This window comes from Aspergillus sclerotioniger (genome assembly GCF_003184525.1).
Source record: "Aspergillus sclerotioniger CBS 115572 chromosome Unknown BO94scaffold_7, whole genome shotgun sequence".
Taxonomy (NCBI): domain Eukaryota; kingdom Fungi; phylum Ascomycota; class Eurotiomycetes; order Eurotiales; family Aspergillaceae; genus Aspergillus; species Aspergillus sclerotioniger.
Window position 1 is genome coordinate 239,504 of NW_020290997.1, and position 23,698 is coordinate 263,201.

A 23,698-nucleotide genomic window follows, 5' to 3' on the forward strand; every position below is an offset into this window, starting at 1 on the left:
GCTATTTGTTGAGAGTCTGTCCCTTATGCGAGGATAGCGGTGGATCGTGCAGTAGACCTTCGTGGTCTACAACAGATGGTCCCTTGTATCTAGTATGGGCCCATTCCTTCGTCGCTCTGTCCCTTGGTGCGATCCTGCGCAACCTCACCATGAGGGGTCGGCGGCTAACAACCACCACCGAGATATGAGGGGTGCGTTGTTGTCTTGATACTAGTGTCTTTGTTCGATTCAAGTTGGTGGTCTTTTAGAAAACTTTCGAAGTCGGGCGTCTACCAGATGTTCGAAGAGAATCACCCGACATCACGTTCAGGATCTGAGTCAGTTCCTTCTCGTGGTTCCTGTCATTACATCTTCTATCAGGGCTCACTAGCAAGTCTATCTTGGTGGGACAATGCGGCGACTACAATTTCTCCTCCTCCTTTGGATCCTCAGTGTCAATCCTGTCCTCTGTTCGGTTCCTCGCCAGGTGACCTGGTCGGATAAACACTTCGGACCCGACGGCCCTTGGCAAGCAGTCACTGTTTCCATGGGAAGCAACTACTCCGAACTCGTCGTGTCTTCATCTACTTTGGCATTATACCCGGGAGGGAGTTGGGAAAGCAAAATCCTACTCTCTTCCATCTGCGACAACAAGATGCTCTCGTCGGTGTGTTACGGGGACACGGCCGGCCTGTTTGACAGCGACATATCCGTCACCTTTGATAATCATTCCATTGGAATGCCGCCATATGGAACCTGGGGCGATGTGGACTGGGGATTTTCAGATGCAGTTCCTGTTCATGCAAAAGCAACACGAGCGACAGACTGGATAACCATCGAGGGGGCTTCTGTACCGGATGTCGACCTGATCACCATATCTGCGGGGTGGCAGACTTACCCCGGTGGACAAGCTTATCCATTGGAAGTTGGAATCCTTTCTCTTGGAAGTCCTGATATCAATCAGACATTCGGAGCGGTGATCAAAATCAACACGACCTTTGTCACCAGCTATTTCTACGAGCAGGAGGGGTCTCTGAACATCCCATCCTATTCCTATGGACTGCATATTGGCTCTGCATCTCTGGGGATTCCTGGCTCAGGGAAATTCGTCCCTTGCCTCTGGTCTCAGTGTGATTATCGATCCAACCAATCCCTACCTATATCTACCCCAAAGCGCCTGTGACGCCATCGCCGCAGAGTTACCCGTCACATACCAACCCGACTATGACCTCTACTTCTGGAACACCTCCGACTCGCAATACAACAAGATTACAACATCCCCAAGTTACTTAGCCTTCAGCTTCAGCAAAAACAACCTCAACAACGAGAACATCACAATCAATGTCTCCTTCGCTCTTCTAAACCTCACCCTAGAAGCCCCTTTGGTGAAGACACCAACGCAATACTTCCCATGCATGGCCACCAACAGCACCCCTGTTCTCGGCCGCGCGTTTCTCCAAGCAGCCTTCATCGGCGTGAATTGGCTCGGTGGAAAGTGGTTCCTGGCTCAAGCCCCAGGACCCGATGGGTCGTTTATTGTCGACACCGAGACAATCGGCGACAATGATTCCACAATCCCCGGGACATCAAATAGTTGGGAAGATACATGGAAGAATAGCTGGACGTTGATAGCAACCAAGTCCCCCACGAATTTCACCTCGACTGCGAACACGACAGTTCCTGAACCCAGCAGCTCGGCTACTGACAGCAAGGGTCTTCCTGCAGCGGTCAGGACTGGGATCATTGTTGGCAGTGTTGTCGGTGGCGTGTCAATCACTGTCCTCTTCTGTGGGCTTTGTATTCATCGCCGGAAGAAGAAGATTCGAGTTGAAGCTCGTGCCGCAGATGGACTGGTAGATCAAGGGTCTTCAATGCAGCACCTGCAGCCTGTAGAGGCCCCAAATAGTGTCTGGGACCAGTTCACCGAGTTGAACAGCCAGCCGAGATATGAGATAGGATCGGATAGAGGCCCCTTCTATGAACTGGGGCCGGAGAAACATACTATGACGGACGTAGAGCATAGAACGGAAGTTCAGCAAGGCGATTTGTTTGAGCTCCCCGAGCGGACATCCATCTCGAGGTCTTTGAATGTTATATAACCACTTGACCGCTTTTCGTACTGCACTGTATATATTAATAATACTCAAATACCTAGACTAATGAGAGTCTGTAACCTGCACAATATGTACTGAACAATAAATACCCTCCTAATAACCCATACCCTCTTGACTCCCCAGCCAGCTTTTACATTCCACCAACAAACAAACGCACCAAAAATATATGTGATTGAAATACTAGCTATTACTTCTCTTATGCCCCGTCCTTCCCTCTCCCCTCCCTTCAAGAAAATAAAAATGAATGGCGCGCTAGTAACCTGAGTACATCTCCGCGAACGGATCTATAGCTTGAGTGGGGAAAAAAAAAGCAAAAAAGAAAGCCCAACGCGGGGCTCGAACCCGCAGCCTTGAGATTAAGAGTCTCACGCTCTACCGATTGAGCTAGCCGGGCTAGTTCGGTGATAGCTGCTCCGTAGTATTGCTTTATAATGGGTGTGTGTACAGATCAAGCCGAACATATCCAATAATAGCAGTGAGGTAGTCCAGCCGGAAAGGTCCACCAGGTTATTGTTCCTGTAATCGTCAGGAACATCTAGCGTGCCGAAAAAGCACGGGCCGAGCAAGCAATGTGCGTGGCAGTTGTGGCATTATGACAACAGGCAACACGATGCCAGAGATAGCATTGTCAGCCTCACTGGGTTGACAGGAGGGGCTGACCGGGGTCATGCTTGATGCCAATGGCTACCCACGCTCGAGGGCTTCGTCCCCAGTGCCTCCCAGATAACCCTGTTGCCCTCAGCCTTGCCTCCATATAAAGTTCATGCTGCCCAGTCCTTTCTTCCTACCCCTCAGCAACTTTGACCACATTCTCTTTCCATTACAAAATGACGTCTTCTCCATCCTTCAATGACATGGACTTGGTAGAGCCAATTGCCATTGTCGGCCTATCCCTTCGCTTCCCTGACGGGGCCAATGATCTCGACCGGTTCTGGGAATTGATCACAGATGCTCGAACTGTGGCGCGGGACTTTCCTTCGGACCGCATCAATGTCAATGGCGCCTACTGGCCCAAGACAACGGTAAGGCTGCCTGCAGTGCTAGCGCTTGAATGGGATAGCTGATCATGTATAGTCTCCGGTGAAAGGAGGGCATTTCTTGGCCGAGGATATCACAGCATTCGATGCGCCGTTCTTCTCTGTGTCGGCGGTGGAAGCTGCCTCCATGGATCCCCAGCAACAGCTCCTGCTAGAAACGAGCTATGTGGCGCTGGAAAATGGTCCGTGACGATCGACTTTTCTGACTCAATGGAGGCGTCTACTAACCCCGTTGGCACAGCTGGAATTCCCATGCAACAGGTGGCCGGGTCCAAAACCTCCGTTTACATCGGATGCTTCACCAACGATTACAGAACCCTCTATCACAAAGACCTGCGCGACAGCGCTCCGTATGCAGCCACCGGAACTACAACCACCATCAATGCGAATCGAGTGAGTTGGTTCTACAACATGACAGGTGCGAGTGTAAACATCGACACCGCCTGCTCCAGTAGTTTGGTGGCCCTGGACCTAGCCTGCCGGGGGCTGCGGGCCGGTCAGGCAGAGATGGTAAGTGAAGTACCCTAATTGATGACGAAATTGAAGGGAATGAATACTGACCCCCAGCATAGAGTCTTGTCGGCGGCACTAACCTCCTGCTGGCTCCCGATCTTTTTCATATTCTATCCGGCATGAACATGCTCTCCCCCGATAGCCGATGCCACAGCTTCGATGCCCGCGCAAATGGTTATGGCCGAGGCGAAGGAGTGGGCATGCTGGTTCTCAAGCGTCTGAGTAAAGCCGTGCAAGACGGCGATACGATTCGCGCCGTCATTCGCGCCACTGCAACCAACCAGAACGGCTACACCGCCGGTATCACACAGCCCAGCAAGGGTCTACAGGAAGCCCTGGTCAATGACTGCTACTCCGAGGCCGGCCTGGACAAGGCCCGAACACTCTATATCGAGGCGCATGGCACCGGCACTCCGGCCGGTGATCCCATCGAGGCCGAGGCCCTGGGTGCAAGCTTCAGAGCAAGTCGTTTGCCCGGCGAGCGGCTCTACGTGTATGTTACAATTGCTCTTAGGGCCGGTATAATCGCACTGACATCAAAGCAGGGGCTCAGTGAAAGCCAATATTGGCCATCTGGAGGGATCCAGTGGCATTGCCGGGGTGATCAAGTCCATTGGCATCCTCGAGCGAGGACTCATCCCTGCCGTTGCCGATCTCCAGACTGTAAATCCAATGATCGACGAGGAGCAGCTAAGAATCCAGGTTTGGGCTGAGCTATCTTCATTCTACTGGGATCAGAAAACTGACTGGGTGCAATAGTTTCCACGATCAGCCATTTCCTGGCCCCGGCCAGGCCTGCGACGCATCTCCGTCAACTCGTTCGGGTTTGGTGGCTCCAACGCCCATACCGTCCTGGATGACGCCTATCATTTCCTGCAGGAACATGGATTGGACGGAGTTGCCTACGTTCCGCGCACTGAGACACCTGGAGAGAGCTCCAGAACTCCTGGGCTGGTCCCAGTGCGTGTTCTATCGCAGGACTCATCCACATCTTCCAGCCCGTCGGTACCACGAGTCCGACTGCTGCTCCTTTAATCAGCCGACAAAGCCGGAATCAGCAGGACGATCGCCTCCTTGACCGAGTACTTCGATTCCCTCGAGACTCCCCCATCAACGGAGTTCTGCGACTCCCTGGCATACACGCTGGCCCAACGCCGGAGTTGGCTGCCATGGTGAGCATGCGCTGTTGTGCCTCCCGATGCTCCGCTGCGAGAGCTCAAGGCGCTAGTCTCATCGCCAGTACAATCGGGTCAAGCGCCCGAGCTTGCATTCATCTTCACCGGACAAGGTGCGCAATGGTCACAGATAGGCGTGGAGCTATGTGCCTATGCCAATTTCCGACACAGTCTGGGGGAAGCAGATTCCTACTTGCAATCATTGGGCTGCGAGTGGCGACTGTTAGGTGAGTCGTACATTCCCTCCCCCATTAGAGTAGCCCTAATTGGCATCACTTTTAGAGGAGCTGTCGCGCCCAGCTGAAAGCAGCCGGATCGATGAACCTCGAATCAGCCAGGTTCTGTGCACCGCCATCCAGGTCGCCCTGGTGAACCTGCTGCTCAGCTTCAATATCCGTCCCAAGGTGGTGATCGGCCACTCGTCTGGAGAGATCGCTGCAGCGTGAGACCACTTACCTCGCCTCTTTTGTAGCCCCACTGACAAGGAACACAGGTATTGCTGTGGTGCCATCTCGGCGCGCAGTGCGTGGAAAATTGCCTTCTTGCGAGGCTCTTTGGTGTCGACGCTGCGCGAAGAGACCGCGGTTCCCGGTGCCATGTTGGCAGCAGGGCTCTCTCCAAGCGACGCTGCATCCTATCTGGCTCAATCCGACCCGTTCTTGCAGAGCCTAAGCATTGCCTGCTTCAACAGCCCCGACAATGTCACTATATCCGGAGACGAGGTGGCCATCGATGCCCTGAAGACCAAGCTTGATGCGGTAGGAATCTTCGCACGCAAGCTTCGCACCGGAGTCGCATATCACTCGAGCCATATGTATCCCGTGGCTGAGGCATACACAGATGCCATCGGAGACATCGAACCGGGCATCGACTCCCTCGCTGCGGTGGTCATGATTTCCACCGTTTCCGGCCAGCGGGCATCCCCTGACATATTGCGCCAGGGCAGTTACTGGGCCAGCAACCTGGTCTCCCCGGTTCGGTTTCTTCAAGGATTCCAGAGCATCTTGAACAAGCGGGTGGCCAAGAAGATGGATGGCAGCCACCGATCGTTGATGGACATCGATACATGCCTGGAAATTGGCCCCCACAGCGCTCTCCGGGGTCCGATCAAGGGCATTCTGGCGGCAAAAGAGCGGACCATGACCTACCTATCTCCCTTGCAGAGGAAGCGGTCAGGCCTGGAAACTATGCTCGAATCAGTGGGACAACTCTGGTGCCTGGGTCCTCGGTGGATTTGATGCGCGTGAACCACGAAGACCAGGACACCACCACGCTCGTCTCGCTGGCGGATCTTCCCCCCTACGCATGGGACCATTCTCGCAGCTACTTTCACGAGAGCCGGGTGACCAAGAACTACCGTCTGCGAGAGAAACCCCGATCGGATTTGCTCGGCGAACCGGCTGTGGACTGGAATCCGCTGGAAGCCCGTTGGGGCAACTTTATCAAGCTGTCGGAGCACCCCTGGATCGAGGACCACCGGGTAAGTCCCCCCATTTCCTTCCCTTCTCACTAGTTGATGAGAATCCCACTAACCCTTCAATCCTCTCCCCGCGCAGATCAATGGCACCATTCTCTTCCCCGCCGCCGGCATGATGGCCATGGCCGTCGAAGCCGTCAAGCTAACCACAGCCGGCGAACGATCGATTGCTGGCTACGAGCTACGTGACATCAGTCTGACGGCTGCCTTATCCGTACCAGACCGCGAACGAGGCATTGAAACCCAATTCTTTCTTCGTCGACAGCCAGGCGGCGCTGGGCGTGACGCCACCTGGTCGGACTTCCAGCTCTGTGCCCTCGTCGAGGATGAATGGGAAGAAGTCTGCAGCGGCAGTATTCGCGTCGATTATGGCGTCTCCGAGACTGGCGTAGGCAGTGCTCGCGTAGCGAGTGACCGGGTGCATGCAATGCAAGAGCAGTACTCCCGCATCCACAACAAGGCTGACAGCTCGCTGGATATTGAAACATTCTACAAGCAGCTGCGTCAGTGCGGTCTGGACTTTGGTCCCACCTTCCGGACCCTGATAGAGGCCCAATGGCTCGACAAGGAGTGCAGCGCCACGGTTGCGGTGCATCAGGACTCCGACTAAGTCGTGCATCCATGCACTCTCGATGCGCTGCTACACATGCTCATGGTCTCCCTTACGCAGGATCCGGCTCGAGCCAAGTCAACGGCCATCCCGGCCAAGATTCGTCGAGTCTGGTTGGCATCTTCCGGGCTCGGATGGCAAGCTACTGACGTCTTGCATGCAGTGTCCACCGTGGTCGCCGAAGATCGTCGGGGATGTGAAGTCCGTTCTCACGCGCTGAGTACAGATGGGGCCCATGTGCTGGCCGAGCTGAAAGGGATCCGCTTGACGGTGGTCAACGACGCATTGGATATGGCGGATCGGGATGTGGCCGAGCGAGATCGCATGTGGAATCTCGTCTGGAGGCCAGATATTGACCTTCTAACACGACCCGAGGTGGATCAGTGGTGCGCGGAAACACTACGACCGGACGGGGAACCGACTGATTTCTATCGAGATCTGTCCTTCTTGCATTACGCCTCGTTGAAACAGACTGTGATTGACGTGGCTATCGGTAATCTGTCGCCTCAGCCACCCCATCTGCAGGAGTATGTGCGCTGGGCCCAGGGACAAGTCGAGCACATTGAATCGGGCCAGTTACCGCACTGGCAGTCTACGTGGGAATCACTGGCTCGAGATGTTGAGTACCGTCGAGCGGTCGAAGACAGACTGGAGCAGACCAATGCCGAAGGCAAAGCCCATGTTGTCGTTGCTCGTCATCTGGAGCAGATTCTGCGCGGCGATATGGACCCGCTGGAGCTGCTTTTCGGATCTCCCATCTTGGATGACCTGTATGCGGAGCTCAGCAACGACAACAACAGTTTCGACCAGCTAGACCGCTACCTCCGACTGTACTCGCACAAGTACCCCAATTCCCGCTACTTGGAGATTGGAGCCGGAACTGGCGGCACCACCGCGCCAGTGTTGCGCTCTCTTGTTGGGGAGGGCGACCCTGAGATCACGGGGGCGTTGTATCAGGACTTCACCTACACGGACATCTCCGAGGCCTTTTTCGATTCAGCGAAAGCCCGCTTCGCCAAGTATCCCGATCTCGCGTTCCAGCGATTGGACGTGGAGCAGCCCCTGGCAGATCAGGGCTACACCCTTGGCTCGTACGACGTGATCGTGGCGGCCAATGTCCTGCATGCCACCAGCGACTTGATGGCCACACTTCAGAATGTAGAAAGGTTGCTAAAACCGGGGGGCAAGTTGATACTGTTCGAATTTACCAACCCGGACCTGGGACGGAGTGGATTCATCATGGGCCTGCTGCCCGGCTGGTGGCTCAGCACTGAATCTTACCGCACGCGGGGGCCCTGCGTGTCGCCTTCCACCTGGAGCACGGTTCTGGAGGAGGCTGGGTTTACGGGAATTGAGCATGAGTTCCGCGACTACAATAGCGACGGGTGTCATGAACTAAGTATGCTCATCAGCATAAAGAAGCCCAGCACCAGCCCCCTGCAGCAGCTTCTCCCCTCGACTGTGAATATTGTAACGGGCACTTCAACCAGCGAGGCTGGATATGCCAACGCCCTCGAGCGTCAGCTGCGGGAGAAAGGAATTGCCAGTCGACTCGTCTCCATGGACCAGATCCAAAGCGCGAGCCTGGGTGCAGATGCTCTGACGATCGTAACGTCTGACTGGGACCTCAACCGACCATTTCTTCAGGATTTGAGCGCCAAGGACTTTGGTGCACTGCAGCACCTCGTCGGACAGAGTCGGAACTTGGTCTGGCTGACCCCCACGGTGGATGACGGCTCCGCTGCCCCCGAATATAACATGATCACGGGCCTAGCGCGCGTGTGCCATGCTGAAGTGGAAGGACAGAGGTTCATGCGTGTCGGGACTGAGCCCGGTGCAGAGCCCACCCCTAGCCAGGTCCACGGCCTTTTGGGAGCGATCCAGCAGATGCTGGCCGGGACTCCAGATACATATGAGATGGAATTCGAGCAACGGGGCGGGCTGTTTCACATCAACCGGCTGCAACTCGACGCGATCTGTCAGGAAGAGGTGCATCAGATCCAGAACCCACGCACACCGCGGGACCTCGCATGGCAGGATGCTCCTCCGTTGAAACTGGTCACCGATACGCCCGGTCTCCTGGAGTCGCTGACTTTCGTCGAAGACGAGGAGCACAGCTCGCCTCTGGCAGAGGATGAAGTTGAGATCGAATTTCGGGCTGTAGGTTTGAATTTCAAAGACTGTTTGATTGCCCTGGGTCGTGTGCCCGCAGACACCCTCGGAAACGAATGCTCCGGGGTTGTCGTTCGTGTCGGCAGCGCCTGCCAGGACCGCTTCCAGATCGGAGACCGAGTGTGTATGTCAACAGTAGAAGCATTCAAAACCTATGCACGCAGCAAAGCCCAATGCGTCTGTCCGCTGCCGGACAGCATCAGCTTCACCGAGGGGGCCGCCATTCCCACGCAGTTCGTCACGGCTTGGACGAGTCTCGTAGAGATCGGGCGTCTGGCCCGAAGAGAGAGGGTTCTCATTCACGCGGGCACCGGTGGCACTGGGCAAGCAGCAGTCCAGATCAGTCAGTACTTGGGAGCGGAGGTCTTCGTGACGGTGGGTTCGGAAGCCAAGAAGCAAGTGCTTATGACAATGTACAACATCCCAGAGGACCACATCTTCTACAGTCGTGACACGTCCTTCGCCACGGGCATCAAGAACATTACCCAGGGGCGTGGAGTCCATGTCGTGCTGAACTCGTTGTCCGGGGACAGTTTGCTCGCGTCCTGGGACTGTCTGACGCCCTATGGTCGGTTCGTGGAGATTGGCAAGAAGGACATTCTGGACAATGCACGCTTGCCCATGTTGCATTTTAACATGGGCGTCAGTTTCTCGGCTTTCGACGGCTCTATCTGGATGGTCGAACGTCCAGATCAAGCCGAGCGTGGGATCCGGACCATCATGGAGCTGTTCCAGAAGGGTATCTTCCATGTCGCTCGTCTGTTGCAAGTTTGCCCTGTCTCAGATGTGCATTGCGCGTTTGCGACCTTGGCAGATGGAAAGACGAGTGGCAAGACTGTGGTTGAGATCACCCCTACCGCTGTTGTTCCAGTGAGTATACTAACCACATACACTCAATCTCACTAACACGACGACCAGACCATCATCACTCGCAAGCCGACATACGTCTTCCCCACCGACGCAACCTACGTGCTCGCCGGCGGATTCGGCGGTATCGGACGCAGCATCGCCCGCTGGATGGCCGATCGAGGGGCTCGCAATCTGCTGATCCTGTCCCGGTCAGGCCCTAAGACCCCCGAGGCAACCAGCCTGGTAGACGAGCTCCGGAGCACCGGCATCAACATCCAAGCACCCGCATGCGACATTACCAACGCCGATGCCCTGCAGCTCGTCCTCGACGAATGCCTCCAAACCATGCCCCCAATCCGGGGATGTATCCAAGCCTCAATGGTCCTCCAAGATACCCTCCACAGCACCATGACCCACACCCAATGGACCGCAGCCGTAAACCCCAAAGTCACCGGCTCACGCAACCTTGACGCCCTCCTCCCCGGCGGAATGGACTTCTTCATCCTTCTCGCCTCCGTCTCCGGCATCGCCGGCCAACGCGGCCAATCCAACTACGCCGCCGGCAACACCTACCAAGACAGTCTCGCGCGCCACCGCATCACACGCGGCGAACCCGCCACCAGCATAGACCTCGGCGCCATGGTCGACAACGGCTTCCTCGCCCAGAACCAATCCATCCGAGACCGTCTCCTAGGCGGCGGCTCCATGGTCCCCATCACCCGAGCCCAGTTCCTCTCCCTCCTCGACTACCACTGCGACCCGGCAAACAAACCCACCCTGACCACCTGCCAAACCATCTTCGGAATCAATTCCCCGCAGGCCATGCATGCCCGAGGCCTCGACGAACCCAGCTGGATGCAACGACCCATGTTTGGTTTCTTGCACCGCGTACCCGCCACCACCGGACATCAGACATCCGCTGACGCGGCTGGGGGGAATAGGGCACGGGACTTCCGGGCCGAGTTCGCGCAGGCAAAGACACTCGACGAGGGAGCGTTGATTGTTGCCACTGGACTGATTGCCAAGTTAGTGCGGAGTTTGTCCGGGTTAGAGGAGGAGGATGTAGAGGTGAGTAAGCCGGTCGTGAGTTGTGGGGTGGATTCGTTGCTGGCGGTGGAAATTAGGAGTTGGTTTGCGAAGGTGTTTCAGGCGGATATACCTACTTTTGAGATTCTGGGTGGGTTGAGTTTTGAGAGGTTGGGGAGGTTGGTTGCTACGAGGAGTGGGTTGGGGAGGGGGTGGGTTGGTTGATTTAGTCAGTTAGGGTTTTTGGTTACGGCAATACATAAAGTGTATTGCTTATTTGGTGTTTGTGTAGTGGTGCAAATGGGGGCTTATATGGTACAGAGAGTAAGCGTAAACACCCATTCCTGCAAAGACGAGTTCAAGCAATTCACATCTAATATAGTGGTTCGTGGGATGGATACTTGGAGTGATTGGTGATTTCTGTCCCTAATACTATTTTTTGTATGGTACGGCATAAGGTTGCAATTATCGCAGAATACTGGTATTCTATACCCGCAGACTACTTCTTACAGTATAGTATTAGGGCTTTCTCCGTCACTATTTTGAATACAGTAAATATCAGATTTCTGAGCAGTGGACCAAAACTGATACATCGCATCTATCAGGAGAAATGGCAGAGAGATATGTTCAACTGAAAGCCTTTTATTTATTGGTTCTACTCTATATCATCCTTCTCTATGGTGTGTCTGGTACATACGACCACAGGGTGTGGAGAACAGGGCTTCCCGTCCGCTCAGCCGTACTTAAGCCACACGCCGGGAGGTTAGTAGTTGGGTGGGTGACCACCAGCGAATCCCTTCTGTTGTATGTCTTTTTTGTTTTCCCTTTTTAGGCAATCAATCCTGATTAATGAATGGTTTGATGAAATGGAGTGTTTGAATTGCTTGACTACAGGAACATCAACTCTTCTTCTTGGTTGAATCACATTCTCAAACGACGTTCCCTGCACCTACATCCCTGCTTGACTATGTTCTGGTCGTTTTTCATGGACACATCCCAGAGCGCTAAGACCATCTCATCGTCCTTTCATCTAATACCCTCTTTCTAGGACATCTTTGCAACGCCTGATGCACCTTACATTATTCGTGCCTTCTCCTTCATGTGCTGAAGATGCATCATGTCCTTTTCTGTACATCTAAAACCGAGGGCCCATGATTCTGTCCACTCATTCGCAGGATCCTCTCAACTCTCAAGGTCCTCGCACCAGGTGATACGTGGTAGAGTCAGCCGGAATTCCTTATCGTATTTATACATCTATCTATGGATTACCCAAACAAGTGCTATCTCAATAATGAACAGGGCGACTTTACATGACGGTTACATATCTGACGCTGTTTCAGTATGGCCCGGCGGCGAAACCAAGTACCGGCTACACCCAATCCTGAAATGAACCTGAATACGTGGTCTTTATAAATTACATCCTAGTGATCCGGTCTTCCTGCAAGGGCTTCTCAGCTTCTCCACTTGCTTTGTATAGTATGGCATATGTGAAGAGTTGCATAAAGTAGACCCTTTACAGTTTAAGAGTATTTGGATACATCCAGTGCTTGTCAGGGTGCAGGCTGGCAGGCAGAGGGCATCACTGATATCTTGATTCCGGGCTGGCTACTGGCCAAGCTATGTACAGGCAGATATACATGAAGAGATATCAAAATCTAACCGGTTGTCGTGTTGTGGCCTCATGTGATCTAGGAAGACCGGGTTGTCGATCGTCACGGCCCGACAGCCCTTGAGGTATTCAGAACCATCAGAGTAAGCGATCCTGATTTTCGATTCATCACGGTGATTATGTGTTTGGAAGATAAAAAAGATTTTATACGGTGTATGCAGCCACGCCGGCTGGGTTATAACTGTCACGATTCAATCCTAGTGCGCTTCAAGAGTAAGGTCCGGTATGAATGGGATGAGAAACCGCATGCCCGGGTAACTCCTGGATAGGCGATCCGCTCGATTCAAACAAACCTGCCGAGGCTAATTCTGCAGGTTGCATGTCTGCTGGAGACTTTTTCATCAGATCAGCTGGTGCCGGTGGTATCATGGACATATCGGCAGTGCGCTTGCGACGACGCAGGAACAGAAATGCAAGGGCGCAGATAATCAAGATACCCGCAATCGAAACACTAACTCCAATGCCTGCCTTTGCGCCAGATGACAGGGTTGCGTGTGTTTCTGATGGTTGCTCAGTGGCTGTTTGTGTCGTGGCTGAACTCGTAGACACGGTGGTCGCAGAAGGGACTGCATCACTCGATTGCCAGCGAATCACGATACCGTACGCATTCCAGACCCCCCCAGCTGTCATAGCAGACAGCTCACTAGTCGTGCCAGTTGTGCTGCCGTTTTCCGTTGTATATGTGAAGTAATATTCGATTTTGGACTGTGGTGACCACTGGCAAATCTCGGTGTAGTACCACGGCCAGGAGAATGAGGTATGCGGTCGCGTCGAAAACGTCCACGTTTCGGGTCTAGAGGAGAATAGAATCATCAGATGGGGCATTTGAATCAAATTGCAAACCATTAGCCTTACCCTGAAATCAATTGCGGACAACATGTTCCGACAGTTTGGGTCACCTCATCGGCAATGATTGTGGAGCTGGCCGCAACCAGCCAGCCGCTGGGGCAGATTCCCGGGGAGAAATACGTGAACGCGGCCGGGGACCAACCCGACGGCAAACACTCGGTGGTGTTGATAGGGCCAAGGTTCATCCAAATGCTGCTGCTGCTTTCGGCTCGCCAGAGCTCGTTGAGACATGCGCTGGGAGGTGTGAAGGTCGTGGTCAAGGGAAGGGGTGATGCGTATGTAGATGTGCCTAGGGCTGTGGTGGTGGTGGCGGCCGCGGTCTCCAAAATCGCCATGGTGAAAGGCGCAATGGACCTGCTGTAGCGAATCTAGAGAAAACTTGCCGAGTGAAGGAGGACGATATGAGGTGGAAGAATCAAAGATCAACTCTGGTAAAAAAGTGGCCCAACTTACTGGGCTTTGGCTCCTACCCATATAGGAAAATGATTTCGGGTCTCAGGAACCCCCAAAACCCAAACGGGAAATAAGTGCGAGAAAACAACGGGGAGCAATCGGATATTTGATTTGATTGGGTCGATAAGAGACACTAAAAGCTTACATGCGGGAGTGAATACTACTGGCTGCCAGGAGATAAGTTTCTCAGCCTCGTCAAACAGAGCTGCCCTTCACCCTTGAGGCGCATCCTGAATTATTCCGAATTCGATATGATCTTGTCGAACATGAGATCAACCATCTTTCCGGACTTCTGCAAGATTCTCTTGTCAGATGTGCAGATCACGGCTAACGACACTGCGAGCCTCTGTGAAGGGCCCGCTCAGTAGGTCTGTGCGCATCTTTAACCCCCTCAACATGTACAGTACACAGCCTTGCATGGTTCTTCCGACCTGTTCGCTGACAAATATGGGTTTCGGAAGGCATTCATTACCCGCATCCTGGTGGAGAAATCTGGGGCGCATCATGAACCGAGCATGGTAATTGAGGGTAACCACTCATCCCCGGTCGTAAGCGTTGACCAGCAGCAAGGCCTTGATGTCATGCACAGGGGATGATACAAATATCTGCCTCGCCCTGGGGAAACGTTCACCATTCTCATTCCTTTGGTCTTTTCTCACACATCAGTGTACGACAATCAACTAACGGAAAATCGATCAACTGCTTGGTGGGGTTCTACAGTACGCCATTAATACTCCCCGAGATTGGATACAAGAGCTTTCAAGGGTGGTGGACACTGGAATCCGAACCCAGTATTCCTATTATCCATTCCATAACTCATTTTCGCTAAATAAGCAAATACAAACCTGAAAGCGAAATAACAGACGCTCTCAAGGCTACTAGTGAACCATATATCTTCTACGACAATATCCCAAGTGCAATCCGACAGCCCTCTTCTGCCTTTGGTATGCCAGCGGCTGTGCATGTATAGTACCTTTAGTAAGGTTTAACTCCCTTCATACTGTTATATCCACACCGAACCGCCCAGTCTTCAATCTCATAGCATCAACATTCTCATCCGCCGTCGCTTTATCTCGGCGCAAGCCACCCAGGGAATCCGGGGATTAAATCCAAAACAGCCCGGCAGAATCTTGAAGAATTAACAAAACACCAAAAGAAATCGAGAAGTATCATTCTATGGGCAAGAGCACACTCACCTAATTCCACTCTCTCTTCGCATCGGGATATGATTCAGTACACATGTCTTTTGTTGTTCTGCATGACAAAAACAGCAACCGGTACCACTTTACAATTAAACTCGCTAGCAATCCATCTACCCAAAGAATAGGTAAACTGATAACCGAAAACAGACTCATACACTATTTGCCGTTTCCACCGCCACTTTGGCCGCCCTGCCAAAATCTGATTCGGCAATGAGATTCAAACCCGATTCTGAAATCTATTCTGCGCATCAGAATCATCCCAAAAGCATAGTAGAAGCAAAATAACATACCATCCGCTGACCCTCCTCGGAGTTAGTCCCCTGCAATCGAACAACAATGGGACAGCGTAACAGGCCCAGCCGATCAGCCGCCTGGATGATAGAAGTCGCCACCATATCACAACGAATAATACCTACTCATGCGTTAGTAATGCCTCAATTGATACTCAATCAAGCGCCATGACCCACCTCCATAGATATTCACAAAGATAACCTTCACCCAATGATCCGCCAGAACAATCTGAAAGGCTTTGACCATGGTTTCTGTTGTTGCCTGACCACCCGCATCGAGAAAGTTGGCGCTCTTACCACCATAGTAACTGATAACGTCATTGGTAGCCATGGCAAGACCTGCGCCGTTTACTATCGTACCGATGTTGCCATCCAAGTGCACGTAAACAAGGCCGTGCTTTTTGGCTTCTGTTTCTGTAGGGTGCTCCTGTTCATCTGCCTTTATGGAGAAGATATCCGGCTGACGCGGAGCTGAAGCATCGTCAATGGTGAAGTTTGGGTCTGAACAGACAAAGGTATTCTGATCAGTCTTTACCACGTGATTGATCTCCAGTAAGGTGGCATCTTTGCTGATGAAGGTGTCGTATAGTCCTTCCAGAAGAGAATGCAGGTTCTTGGTCAGGCCTTGCTCGAGAGCCAGGGTCTTGATAATACTTCTTACAGTGTCGTCTGTGATGCCCTTGCTGTAGTCGATATGAACCCTCCTGGCATTGTGTCGGCCTAGCTCTCCGATTCTTACGTCGTCTTTACGCGAGACGATAATGACTGGGCAGTAATGTTCCCGATCGACTGTGATGGCGAGATAGAATTCGGTTTTGAGTGTGGTGCCTTCTGTGGTTTGTGGCTTGTCAACTGGCAACTCGCTTGCTTTGTTTTGGCGGGCATTTGGCCTGTGGCTAAGCTTGCGAGACGCGATGGTGCGTGCCTCACCAGGGCTGAGTCGAATATTAGACAGTTGAGATTTCCTTCAGAGTCGATGTATTGGTACGGTACCTCTCGGCGGAACGTCTACAATCCCCTGCAACCCCAGTAGAACGCGCAATCTCTCCAGTTGCCACTGGAATTCCGGCCTCAATAGTGTTAGATAGAATGAATCATCTGGAATTTTCACAAACCTGTTGCAGAATATTCTGTGCTTGGTAGCCTTGAATGCTGAGCCAGCGTCGCTGAGTCGGCCGAGAGAATCGTAGCTGCTGAGAATCAGACGAGTTAAATAGACCAAGGATCTAAACCACCACATACTAAAGACAAGATCTGTTGACTCGCTCTTGGTCCGAACGTTTGTACAAAAGACATACTTGCAATAGTCCAAACCGACGCATGTAGACACACTTCTACAATATGAATGAAACTGGGGGATGGCCCCAAAGGGGTGCAGCTGGGTTTTGACAAGCGCTCATTCTGCCCACGCGGCTAACCGACGATCTCTACCTTATTTGAGCCCTCGGGTGTAGCATAAAGGCTATCCGATAATCCGAGGCTCTTCCGCCACCAGGGAGTCTCGGAGTTCCGGAGTAAGCCCCTCGGGTAATTCTAGTTCAATAATATATTCCAGATTTCACTCACGCTTCCATATCGCTCAAATCTGACTTCTCGATAGTAATTTAACATGACACCATCGTCATTTCTTCGATCAAGCCGGCGGTCATTCTGCCCGTATGCCTTTGGCCCTCGCCAACGGGCAACATTTACGACAGTATCGACATATTTGCAGACGCTTTCAAACCTCCGAATTGGAAAGAATACTCGGGTGATTTATCAGGGATTTACAGGGAAAACCGTCAGTCTCAGGGTTGATTTTTCTACCCTCGGAAGGACATAACTGATACTCCCCCAGGCGACCAAAAACGCGCAAGACACGATCGCCTACGGTACTAATGTTGTCGGAGGCGTTTCTCCAAAGAAAGGTGGCTCACAACACCTTGGATTACCCGTTTACAACACCGTCAAAGAGGTGAAGATACTCAACGCATGCCATCCAGCCACATGCTGATTCACCAAGCACAGGCCCAAACCCACCTCCAACCAGACGCAAGTGTAGTCTTCGTGCCTGCACTTCTGGCCGCCAACGCAATTATTGAAGCCATCGAGGCTGAGATCCCACTCATTGTGTCCGTCGCCGAACACATCCCCGTCCACGACATGCTCCGAGTGCATCAAATCCTCCGCACCCAATCCCGATCTCGTCTAGTGGGCCCCAATTGCCCGGGAATCATTTCTCCCGGGGAATGTAGACTCGGGATCATGCCTTTCCAACAATACACGCCGGGCAAGATCGGGATTGTTAGTAAGAGCGGCACATTGAGCTATGAGGCTGTTGGGGCCACCACCAGAGCTGGGTTGGGCCAGAGCCTGGTGGTCGGAATGGGAGGGGATATGTTGCCCGGGACGACGTTGGTGGATGGGTTGGAGCTGTTCTATGAAGATAATCGTACTGAAGGGATTGTGGTGATTGGGGAGATTGGTGGAATGGCTGAGTTTGATGCCGCCGAGAGTATCCGAGAGTATCGCGCCCGGACGGATAACCCTAAGCCGATTGTTGCGATGGTGGCTGGGAGAACGGCCCCGCCTGGAAAGGTCATGGGTCATGCAGGCGCGCTATTGATTCCCGGAGGCAAGGGGGCGGTAGAGAAAGCAGTGGCTCTGGAACGGGCTGGGGCGACGGTGGTTCCCCATCCTGGGTTGATTGGGGTGGAAATGGAATGGTTGATGGGGGTTATTGGGTAGATGCCGCCTCCTTCTTGATTGCAGCTAGATGAATTTCATGTTATAGATCTTGTATGGGCGCTCTCTCCCCGACTCTTCGGCAATTCAGCTATTGATTGGCGACGATCTCTCGAAAATCGCCAAACCTTGTTCCGGCTGCGGGTCTCTCGGAAACCAGGATAAATGCCTCACCCGTTAGTAACCCCGCATCGCACAGAACCCCGACCTCGCTGACGCCATCTCGGAAGAGTGGAAGAGTAGGCGGCCATGTTTCCGAGACTCTCCACATCCCCCAATTTTTCCGGACTCCAGGAATTCCCGCATTCCTTCGTCCCAACCCCAGGCACATTCATTTTGACTCCCCCCTCTCACTATCCATTGACAGTTTTCTTATCCCTCTTGCCCGTCCCAATGACCGTTTCAACCATTAGTAAAAAGCTTACTAAAACGTGGCCATTGTCACAGGTAAATACTCTACTTATCCAGCTCCAAACAAATCCAGCCCCCCCCCCCCCCCCCCAACCTAACCACCTCAGGCGGCTCATCCGGTTACGGTGCCGGCATCGCAACACGGTTCCTCCACGAGGGCGCCAAAGTCCTCATCGCAGACCGCAATATAGAAGAAGCCGAAGCACTAGCCCGCCAACACAGCTGGTGCGTATTCAAAGCTTTCGAACTTAGAAACCTAGTCTTTTGCCAGATGGCTGAGTTAGTAACTCGATTGCGGGCTGGTAGGATCCCGTGACTTGAAGCGCACTAAGTCGGATCGTGATATTACATGCATTGTTGAATACTAGATCATTATATAAAAACCATATATTTTAATTCCTGATTCAATGACACATGCTGACTCTCAGACAGCACCAGCTGCAGTCCTCTGCAGTACCCACCGTATTTCCTCAGCGACTCGCTCCGGCTCCGTAATCTGAATATTATGCCCACTCCGTCTTGTCACGGAGTATCGGGCATTACTCGACAAATTCAACAACTCCCGCTGGAACTCCTCTTCACCACTATCCCAAATCTCCAGATACTTGCGAAAAGTCTCTCTCTGTTCCTCCGTCCCCAGCCCCAATGCCACAGCCCGATCATACATGCGCTGCTGATCACGTTGAGAATTCCCACGGAGCACACTAAGCGGCTTTCCCTGCAGCAGATCCAATCCAGGACGTAGCTGCTGCTTCTCGGCTAGAACCGCACGACTAATCTGCAAATAAGGAAGTTCGCGAACCGCCTGCTGCGAATGATGAGTACTATCTTCCTCATCCATCAACTCCGCCCACTCATCCTCAGTCAACCGATAATCACTCTTCAACCCCACAACTTCCATATAATCCATCTCCGCCGTAACCGCAGCGATACTGGGATCAGGCCACGTCTTGAATAACATCCGTTCTTGCACCGCATCTACTAGTACCATTCCGCAGATCTTGTCCGGGCCGTGGGCGGCGAGGAATTCGCGTGCGAGCATCCCGCCCCAGGAATGTCCGACTACTAGGTACGGCGGTGGCAGGGATGCAGTGATGAGTAGGCGGGATAGTTCATCGACGATGGTTACGGAGTCGGGTTCCGCGGTGGTGGTCTCGCTTTTTCCGTAGCCGGAGCGTTCGTAGAGGAGGATGGAGGCTTCGTGTTCGAGATGCCGGCAGACTGCGCTCCATTCTAAGGCGCTGCTGGTGATTCCGGTGAGGATTATCACGAGGGGGGTGCCCGGTTGTCGGGGGATGCCTCGTAAAGCGTAGCTTAGGGTGTGGGTGCCGATGTTGGCGGTGTGGCGGAAGTGGTCCATTGGTGAGGGGAGGGTGGGTTATGTGAAGGAGCTGGATGTGGTTTGTTATAGGTTGAGGGAGTGGTGGGTTCAGGTTGAGAGAGCATGGGGAGTGGAGTGTGGGGAGAGGGGTTTATATGTTTTGGTTATTTGGTCAGTTGATAATCCCTAAAGGATGACTCACGCATGAGCTAGTGCGGAGCCATCGAGCACAGAAGTAAGATTTTGAGGAATCCGTTGATGTCCCCGCGTTTATGCTATTTATGAAAGGGCGATTATTCCATTCTTTTCCATATATCGTCATTTTTGACCCTTGAAATCTTTCTCAATTTGACACAGGTCCATGTACCAGATATGCCTCTCCGAATGCACTACTGCAAACATAAGGATCTAAAGAGGATGGTTTTGGTGAAACAACTCGTCACAATCCCTAGCATGGAGATTCAGAAGTATTTGAATAAACATTGCATGTCTAATAGCACATAAACCGTATATCATAGCAAACATAAATCCGAGCCATCCACAGAGCCCATCATCAAGCCAGTACCCATCCATCAATCATCCAAGAACATCAATCAACAAAATCAGCAACACCACATAGATATTTTAATCCTCATCACATTTCACCTTCAACGCATCATCCCCACCCTTCTCAAGATCCCGTCCTTCTCCCCTCCCATCCCAAATCGTACTCGCCAACGATAACCTCTTAACACCCTCCCCAACGATCTTCTCTTCATCAATTTCACCATGTTGCTCCTCCCCAGCACCCTCACCACCCCGTCCCTCCCCATTACCATCCCTCTTCTTCGTTCTCCCACCCCTCACACACCCCATAACCCCAACCCCACAGTCCCCCCACAACACCATCCCAATAATATCCACCCAAACCGCAACCTTCATCCTCGTAACCGACGACGTAAAATCCACATCCTCCACCCCAGCACGAACAGGAAGATACAACGATCCAAACGCCCCCACCAGAGCCACCCACAGCACCAGTATAGCTCCATCGAACGTTGCCCAGGCAGGGTGACCACCCGGAAGAAAAAGATGCACGATGCAGGTGAGGGCGGACACCACAGCGACAAATTCAGCGTAGATCCAACTTGCTTCCGCGTGGGTGTTGGAGTTGGATGCGTGGGCGAGATCAATGCCGTAGAGGATGGCGGTGATGGTTGAGAGGAGGAGTTGAGCGGTGCGGAGGATTGTATGTGTGTTGAGAATGGGAAGCATGATTTTGGGGTTGGGGTTGGGTTTGGGGTGTGGTGGTGTGGATTTGGTCATTGTGTAGTGGTGGGTTTGAAGAGGATTGATGTGAAACTTCGGATGCTGACGCTGATGATGAGGGAGGGGTTTGGTTGAAGACATCTAATATATGGGACTAAATTGTGAGATCATGTGGTCTAGGCTTCTACTTAAACCCAAGAAAATGGATATTTTTAGCCAGCCGAGTGCCGATAACGATTCCCCGGCGCTTATCCGAATACGGTAATTCTTTAGTATTCGTATTGCCGCCTGGGTTTGATTGGCGGGACCCTGCCGATCAGTAACCATGGTACGGCACAACATGTTTGGACTTGTCTAGCCAGCCCACTTAGAACTTAATGTTGTTCATCGGACAAGTTCCCCTCAGCCAACACAAATCTACAAAGTAGGACGTTGACCGAGAAAGCAAAGAGTTTGTGGCTGAGTGGGGGAGCCGCGTGTCATTCAACCTCTGTCACAACCCCAAGCCGAGAATATCCCAATTGGCCAATTCTAGGCTGGATTCTGCATATACCTCTAGATTTATTCGTCGAAAGTGGCGTTGCTAAGCATTTTTTCCTGAATTGACTTTTCTTGAGAGAAATCAACGGTCCACTAACTGATTTTTCATACTTTTTCTGGCGTTTGTTGATACTATTCTAGTCGTGGTGGGAGCCGTTGAAGGATGAACTGACTGTCGCAAAAGTAGTGTGACCCACAATCGTGGATTCTAACCGTTACATTAGTTGGCAGGTGACAATTGCTTAGTCTAGTGTTTTAGGATTTCAGTCTCTGGCTTGATCACCACTACGTGAGGTTCACCTAGGTAGTTTCGCGAGAGTCAAATATTTGGATTTCCGTAATAAACAGTTTGAAGTTATAACATACCAAAGAGAGGCAGAGCACATGGAATTATTCTATGCTGATGGATCTATCTATTTTCCCAGTCACCGCTCGGGAGATAACACGTCTAGTCTAGTTAGGAGATTCTGCCATACACTCTCCCCGAGGAGAAATTGTCCTCCTTCAGCCGTTGACCCGCATTGAATCAAATTCCGGAGAAAGAAAAATATGATCAAGGTGTACCATGGTGCAGGGAAAAACGTGGTCACGAGCCAAGGATTGCTGCCCCTGTATCTTTAAAGTTCGATGCATCCCAGAATAGTAACAGTTAAGCATTCCGGGGTGACGGGTGTTGCCACCCAGTAGGTCGATTCTATTGAGCTCGGACAAAGACGCTCCAGAAGAGACCCGGAAAGCGGGTCATAGATGCAAGTCGACTGGTGGGGAATGGCAACCGATGATTGAAGGCTTGTTCGAGGGTCTCACTCCCCAATTGTGCTACTCTGATCTGTGCGCGGCCGATTGCAATAAGAATTGGAAATCGAGAAACAGTTATTCTAAAAGACAGATTCATCAAGACATAAGAAAATAGAAATCAATGAGCGACATCAGATGGATATCTCCCCAACGAAACCCCGACTCCGAAGCCAGAGGCCCACAGAACTGCTCAGCGGTGGCCCTCTTGCGAGCTTTCTTAATGAGTCGTCCCGGATGATACACAATGAGAACCGCAAAGACCACAAACATCATAAAGGCATCGAAGATATAGATAATCGCCTCGCTGGTATTCAGTACCGAGGTCCGACTCGACCCGAATTGAATCGTCCGGACCAAGTTACGAATCATCAGGGCCGCACACGCCACATACAACACCCACATATACCGTTCCCACGCGAGCGACGGGTTTTGAATCACGAATGGCGTGGGCTCGCGACCCAGTCGTTGATGGAACTTGACTGCAATCCAGATGAAGAAGCAGAAGACGATCAGCGAGAAGATCAAACCAGCCAGCACCACCTTCTTGCCGATGTCCATGATGTGCGCGTCACCTGTCACTTGCACTCCGGCACCTCCCAGTTGGGTACAGAAACATAGCACGTCGTTCAGGACGAAAACCCAGGTCAGGCGTTTTGTGCGCATGCTGGAATGGTGCTCTGCCTGCAGAGAACGCATCATTCGACCGAGGACCATGTATACGGTGGCGGCGATGAGTGGGGGTGCGCAGAGAATAAGCATTTCCTGCAGCGCCCATGATCGGATGTCGGTTCGTGATTGATGTGACCACGCTCGGCCATAATACCCGAATGTTTCGCCTGGTTCATGTTAGGGACGGAGACAAGGGGGAGACAGAAGTAAGGGCACGTACAGACGCCCCCAATAATTAAGGGAAGGAAGTAGGCGGCGCGAAAGGGAAACGTCAGGACGAGGTGGACGACCGTCGCGACTCCGAATAGTCCCATGAATGCATATCCAGCCGAGGCGGACGGGGTGTAAGGATAGAACTCCACCCAGGGAGTAGAGCCATTGACGCCCGGATGAAAGACGATATCCATGATGTATTTTGGGGAGTGATGGTCTTAGATTCGAGAATGTGAAGAAAAGCAATCACCAAAAGGATGATGGTCTCGGCGCTGTGGGTGGAAACGACCGGGTCTCGGCTTTATAAGGTGGGCGTTGCTTGTTGCCTGTTGTCCTTAGGGTCTTTAACCCTCTTTTCT

General features: G+C 52.4%; 8 protein-coding genes and 1 non-coding gene across 9 annotated transcripts; 3 read left to right on the forward strand and 6 right to left on the reverse strand.

Annotated features, from left to right (window-relative positions):
- Positions 1-64: 64 nt before the first annotated feature.
- Positions 65-2,078, forward strand: BO94DRAFT_622242 (uncharacterized protein; the record flags this gene model as incomplete). Its single annotated transcript, XM_025617058.1, has 2 exons — positions 65-1,107; positions 1,154-2,078. Exons 1-2 carry the CDS (start codon positions 392-394, stop codon positions 2,076-2,078), a joined length of 1,641 nt encoding a protein of 546 aa, XP_025469801.1. The 5' UTR covers positions 65-391.
- Positions 2,079-2,414: 336 nt separating this feature from the next.
- Positions 2,415-2,487, reverse strand: BO94DRAFT_t113. Its single transcript has one exon. It is a non-coding gene; the product is annotated as a tRNA-Lys (tRNA).
- A 433-nt stretch (positions 2,488-2,920) lies between these two features.
- Positions 2,921-11,177, forward strand: BO94DRAFT_615778 (type I polyketide synthase; the record flags this gene model as incomplete). The annotated part of the gene is made up of 14 exons (XM_025616771.1): positions 2,921-3,115; positions 3,168-3,312; positions 3,372-3,640; positions 3,703-4,136; positions 4,189-4,345; positions 4,403-4,607; positions 4,683-4,802; positions 4,857-5,045; positions 5,101-5,260; positions 5,312-6,039; positions 6,075-6,298; positions 6,375-6,884; positions 6,966-9,947; positions 9,996-11,177. The coding sequence occupies 14 exons, from the start codon at positions 2,921-2,923 to the stop codon at positions 11,175-11,177; spliced, it is 7,500 nt and encodes a 2,499-aa protein (XP_025469802.1).
- A 1,627-nt stretch (positions 11,178-12,804) lies between these two features.
- BO94DRAFT_615783 (uncharacterized protein) lies at positions 12,805-13,891 on the reverse strand. The gene is made up of 2 exons (XM_025616772.1): positions 13,477-13,891; positions 12,805-13,414 (listed from the first exon to the last, which is right to left on the reverse strand). Exons 1-2 carry the CDS (start codon positions 13,803-13,805, stop codon positions 12,829-12,831), a joined length of 915 nt encoding a protein of 304 aa, XP_025469803.1. The 5' UTR covers positions 13,806-13,891; the 3' UTR covers positions 12,805-12,828.
- A 1,383-nt stretch (positions 13,892-15,274) lies between these two features.
- Positions 15,275-16,711, reverse strand: BO94DRAFT_583284 (uncharacterized protein; the record flags this gene model as incomplete). The annotated part of the gene is made up of 6 exons (XM_025615548.1): positions 15,275-15,361; positions 15,416-15,537; positions 15,593-16,350; positions 16,409-16,485; positions 16,531-16,605; positions 16,658-16,711. 6 exons carry the CDS (start codon positions 16,709-16,711, stop codon positions 15,275-15,277), a joined length of 1,173 nt encoding a protein of 390 aa, XP_025469804.1.
- A 313-nt stretch (positions 16,712-17,024) lies between these two features.
- Positions 17,025-18,171, forward strand: BO94DRAFT_615793 (succinate--CoA ligase subunit alpha; the record flags this gene model as incomplete). The annotated part of the gene is made up of 3 exons (XM_025616773.1): positions 17,025-17,195; positions 17,253-17,369; positions 17,423-18,171. 3 exons carry the CDS (start codon positions 17,025-17,027, stop codon positions 18,140-18,142), a joined length of 1,008 nt encoding a protein of 335 aa, XP_025469805.1. The 3' UTR covers positions 18,143-18,171.
- A 768-nt stretch (positions 18,172-18,939) lies between these two features.
- BO94DRAFT_358651 (alpha/beta fold hydrolase) lies at positions 18,940-19,983 on the reverse strand. The gene has a single exon (XM_025607157.1). The coding sequence runs from the start codon at positions 19,908-19,910 to the stop codon at positions 18,975-18,977; it is 936 nt and encodes a 311-aa protein (XP_025469806.1). The 5' UTR covers positions 19,911-19,983; the 3' UTR covers positions 18,940-18,974.
- A 764-nt stretch (positions 19,984-20,747) lies between these two features.
- BO94DRAFT_428907 (uncharacterized protein) lies at positions 20,748-21,098 on the reverse strand (the record flags this gene model as incomplete). The annotated part of the gene is made up of 1 exon (XM_025607469.1): positions 20,748-21,098. A coding segment is annotated over one exon (351 nt), but the record flags the coding sequence as incomplete, so codon positions are not given.
- A 1,455-nt stretch (positions 21,099-22,553) lies between these two features.
- BO94DRAFT_511964 (RTA1 domain-containing protein) lies at positions 22,554-23,533 on the reverse strand (the record flags this gene model as incomplete). Its single annotated transcript, XM_025609788.1, has 2 exons — positions 22,554-23,293; positions 23,347-23,533. 2 exons carry the CDS (start codon positions 23,531-23,533, stop codon positions 22,554-22,556), a joined length of 927 nt encoding a protein of 308 aa, XP_025469808.1.
- Positions 23,534-23,698: the final 165 nt, after the last annotated feature.

Coding starts and splice junctions, on each gene's coding strand:
- BO94DRAFT_358651 (XM_025607157.1), bottom strand. CDS start 19,910: ATGGACCACTTCCGCCACACCGCCAACATCGGCACCCACACCCTAAGC.
- BO94DRAFT_615783 (XM_025616772.1), bottom strand. CDS start 13,805: ATGGCGATTTTGGAGACCGCGGCCGCCACCACCACCACAGCCCTAGGC. Junction 13,415..13,476: donor TGTCCGCAATTGATTTCAGG/GTAAGGCTAATG, acceptor ATTCTCCTCTAG/ACCCGAAACGTGGACGTTTT.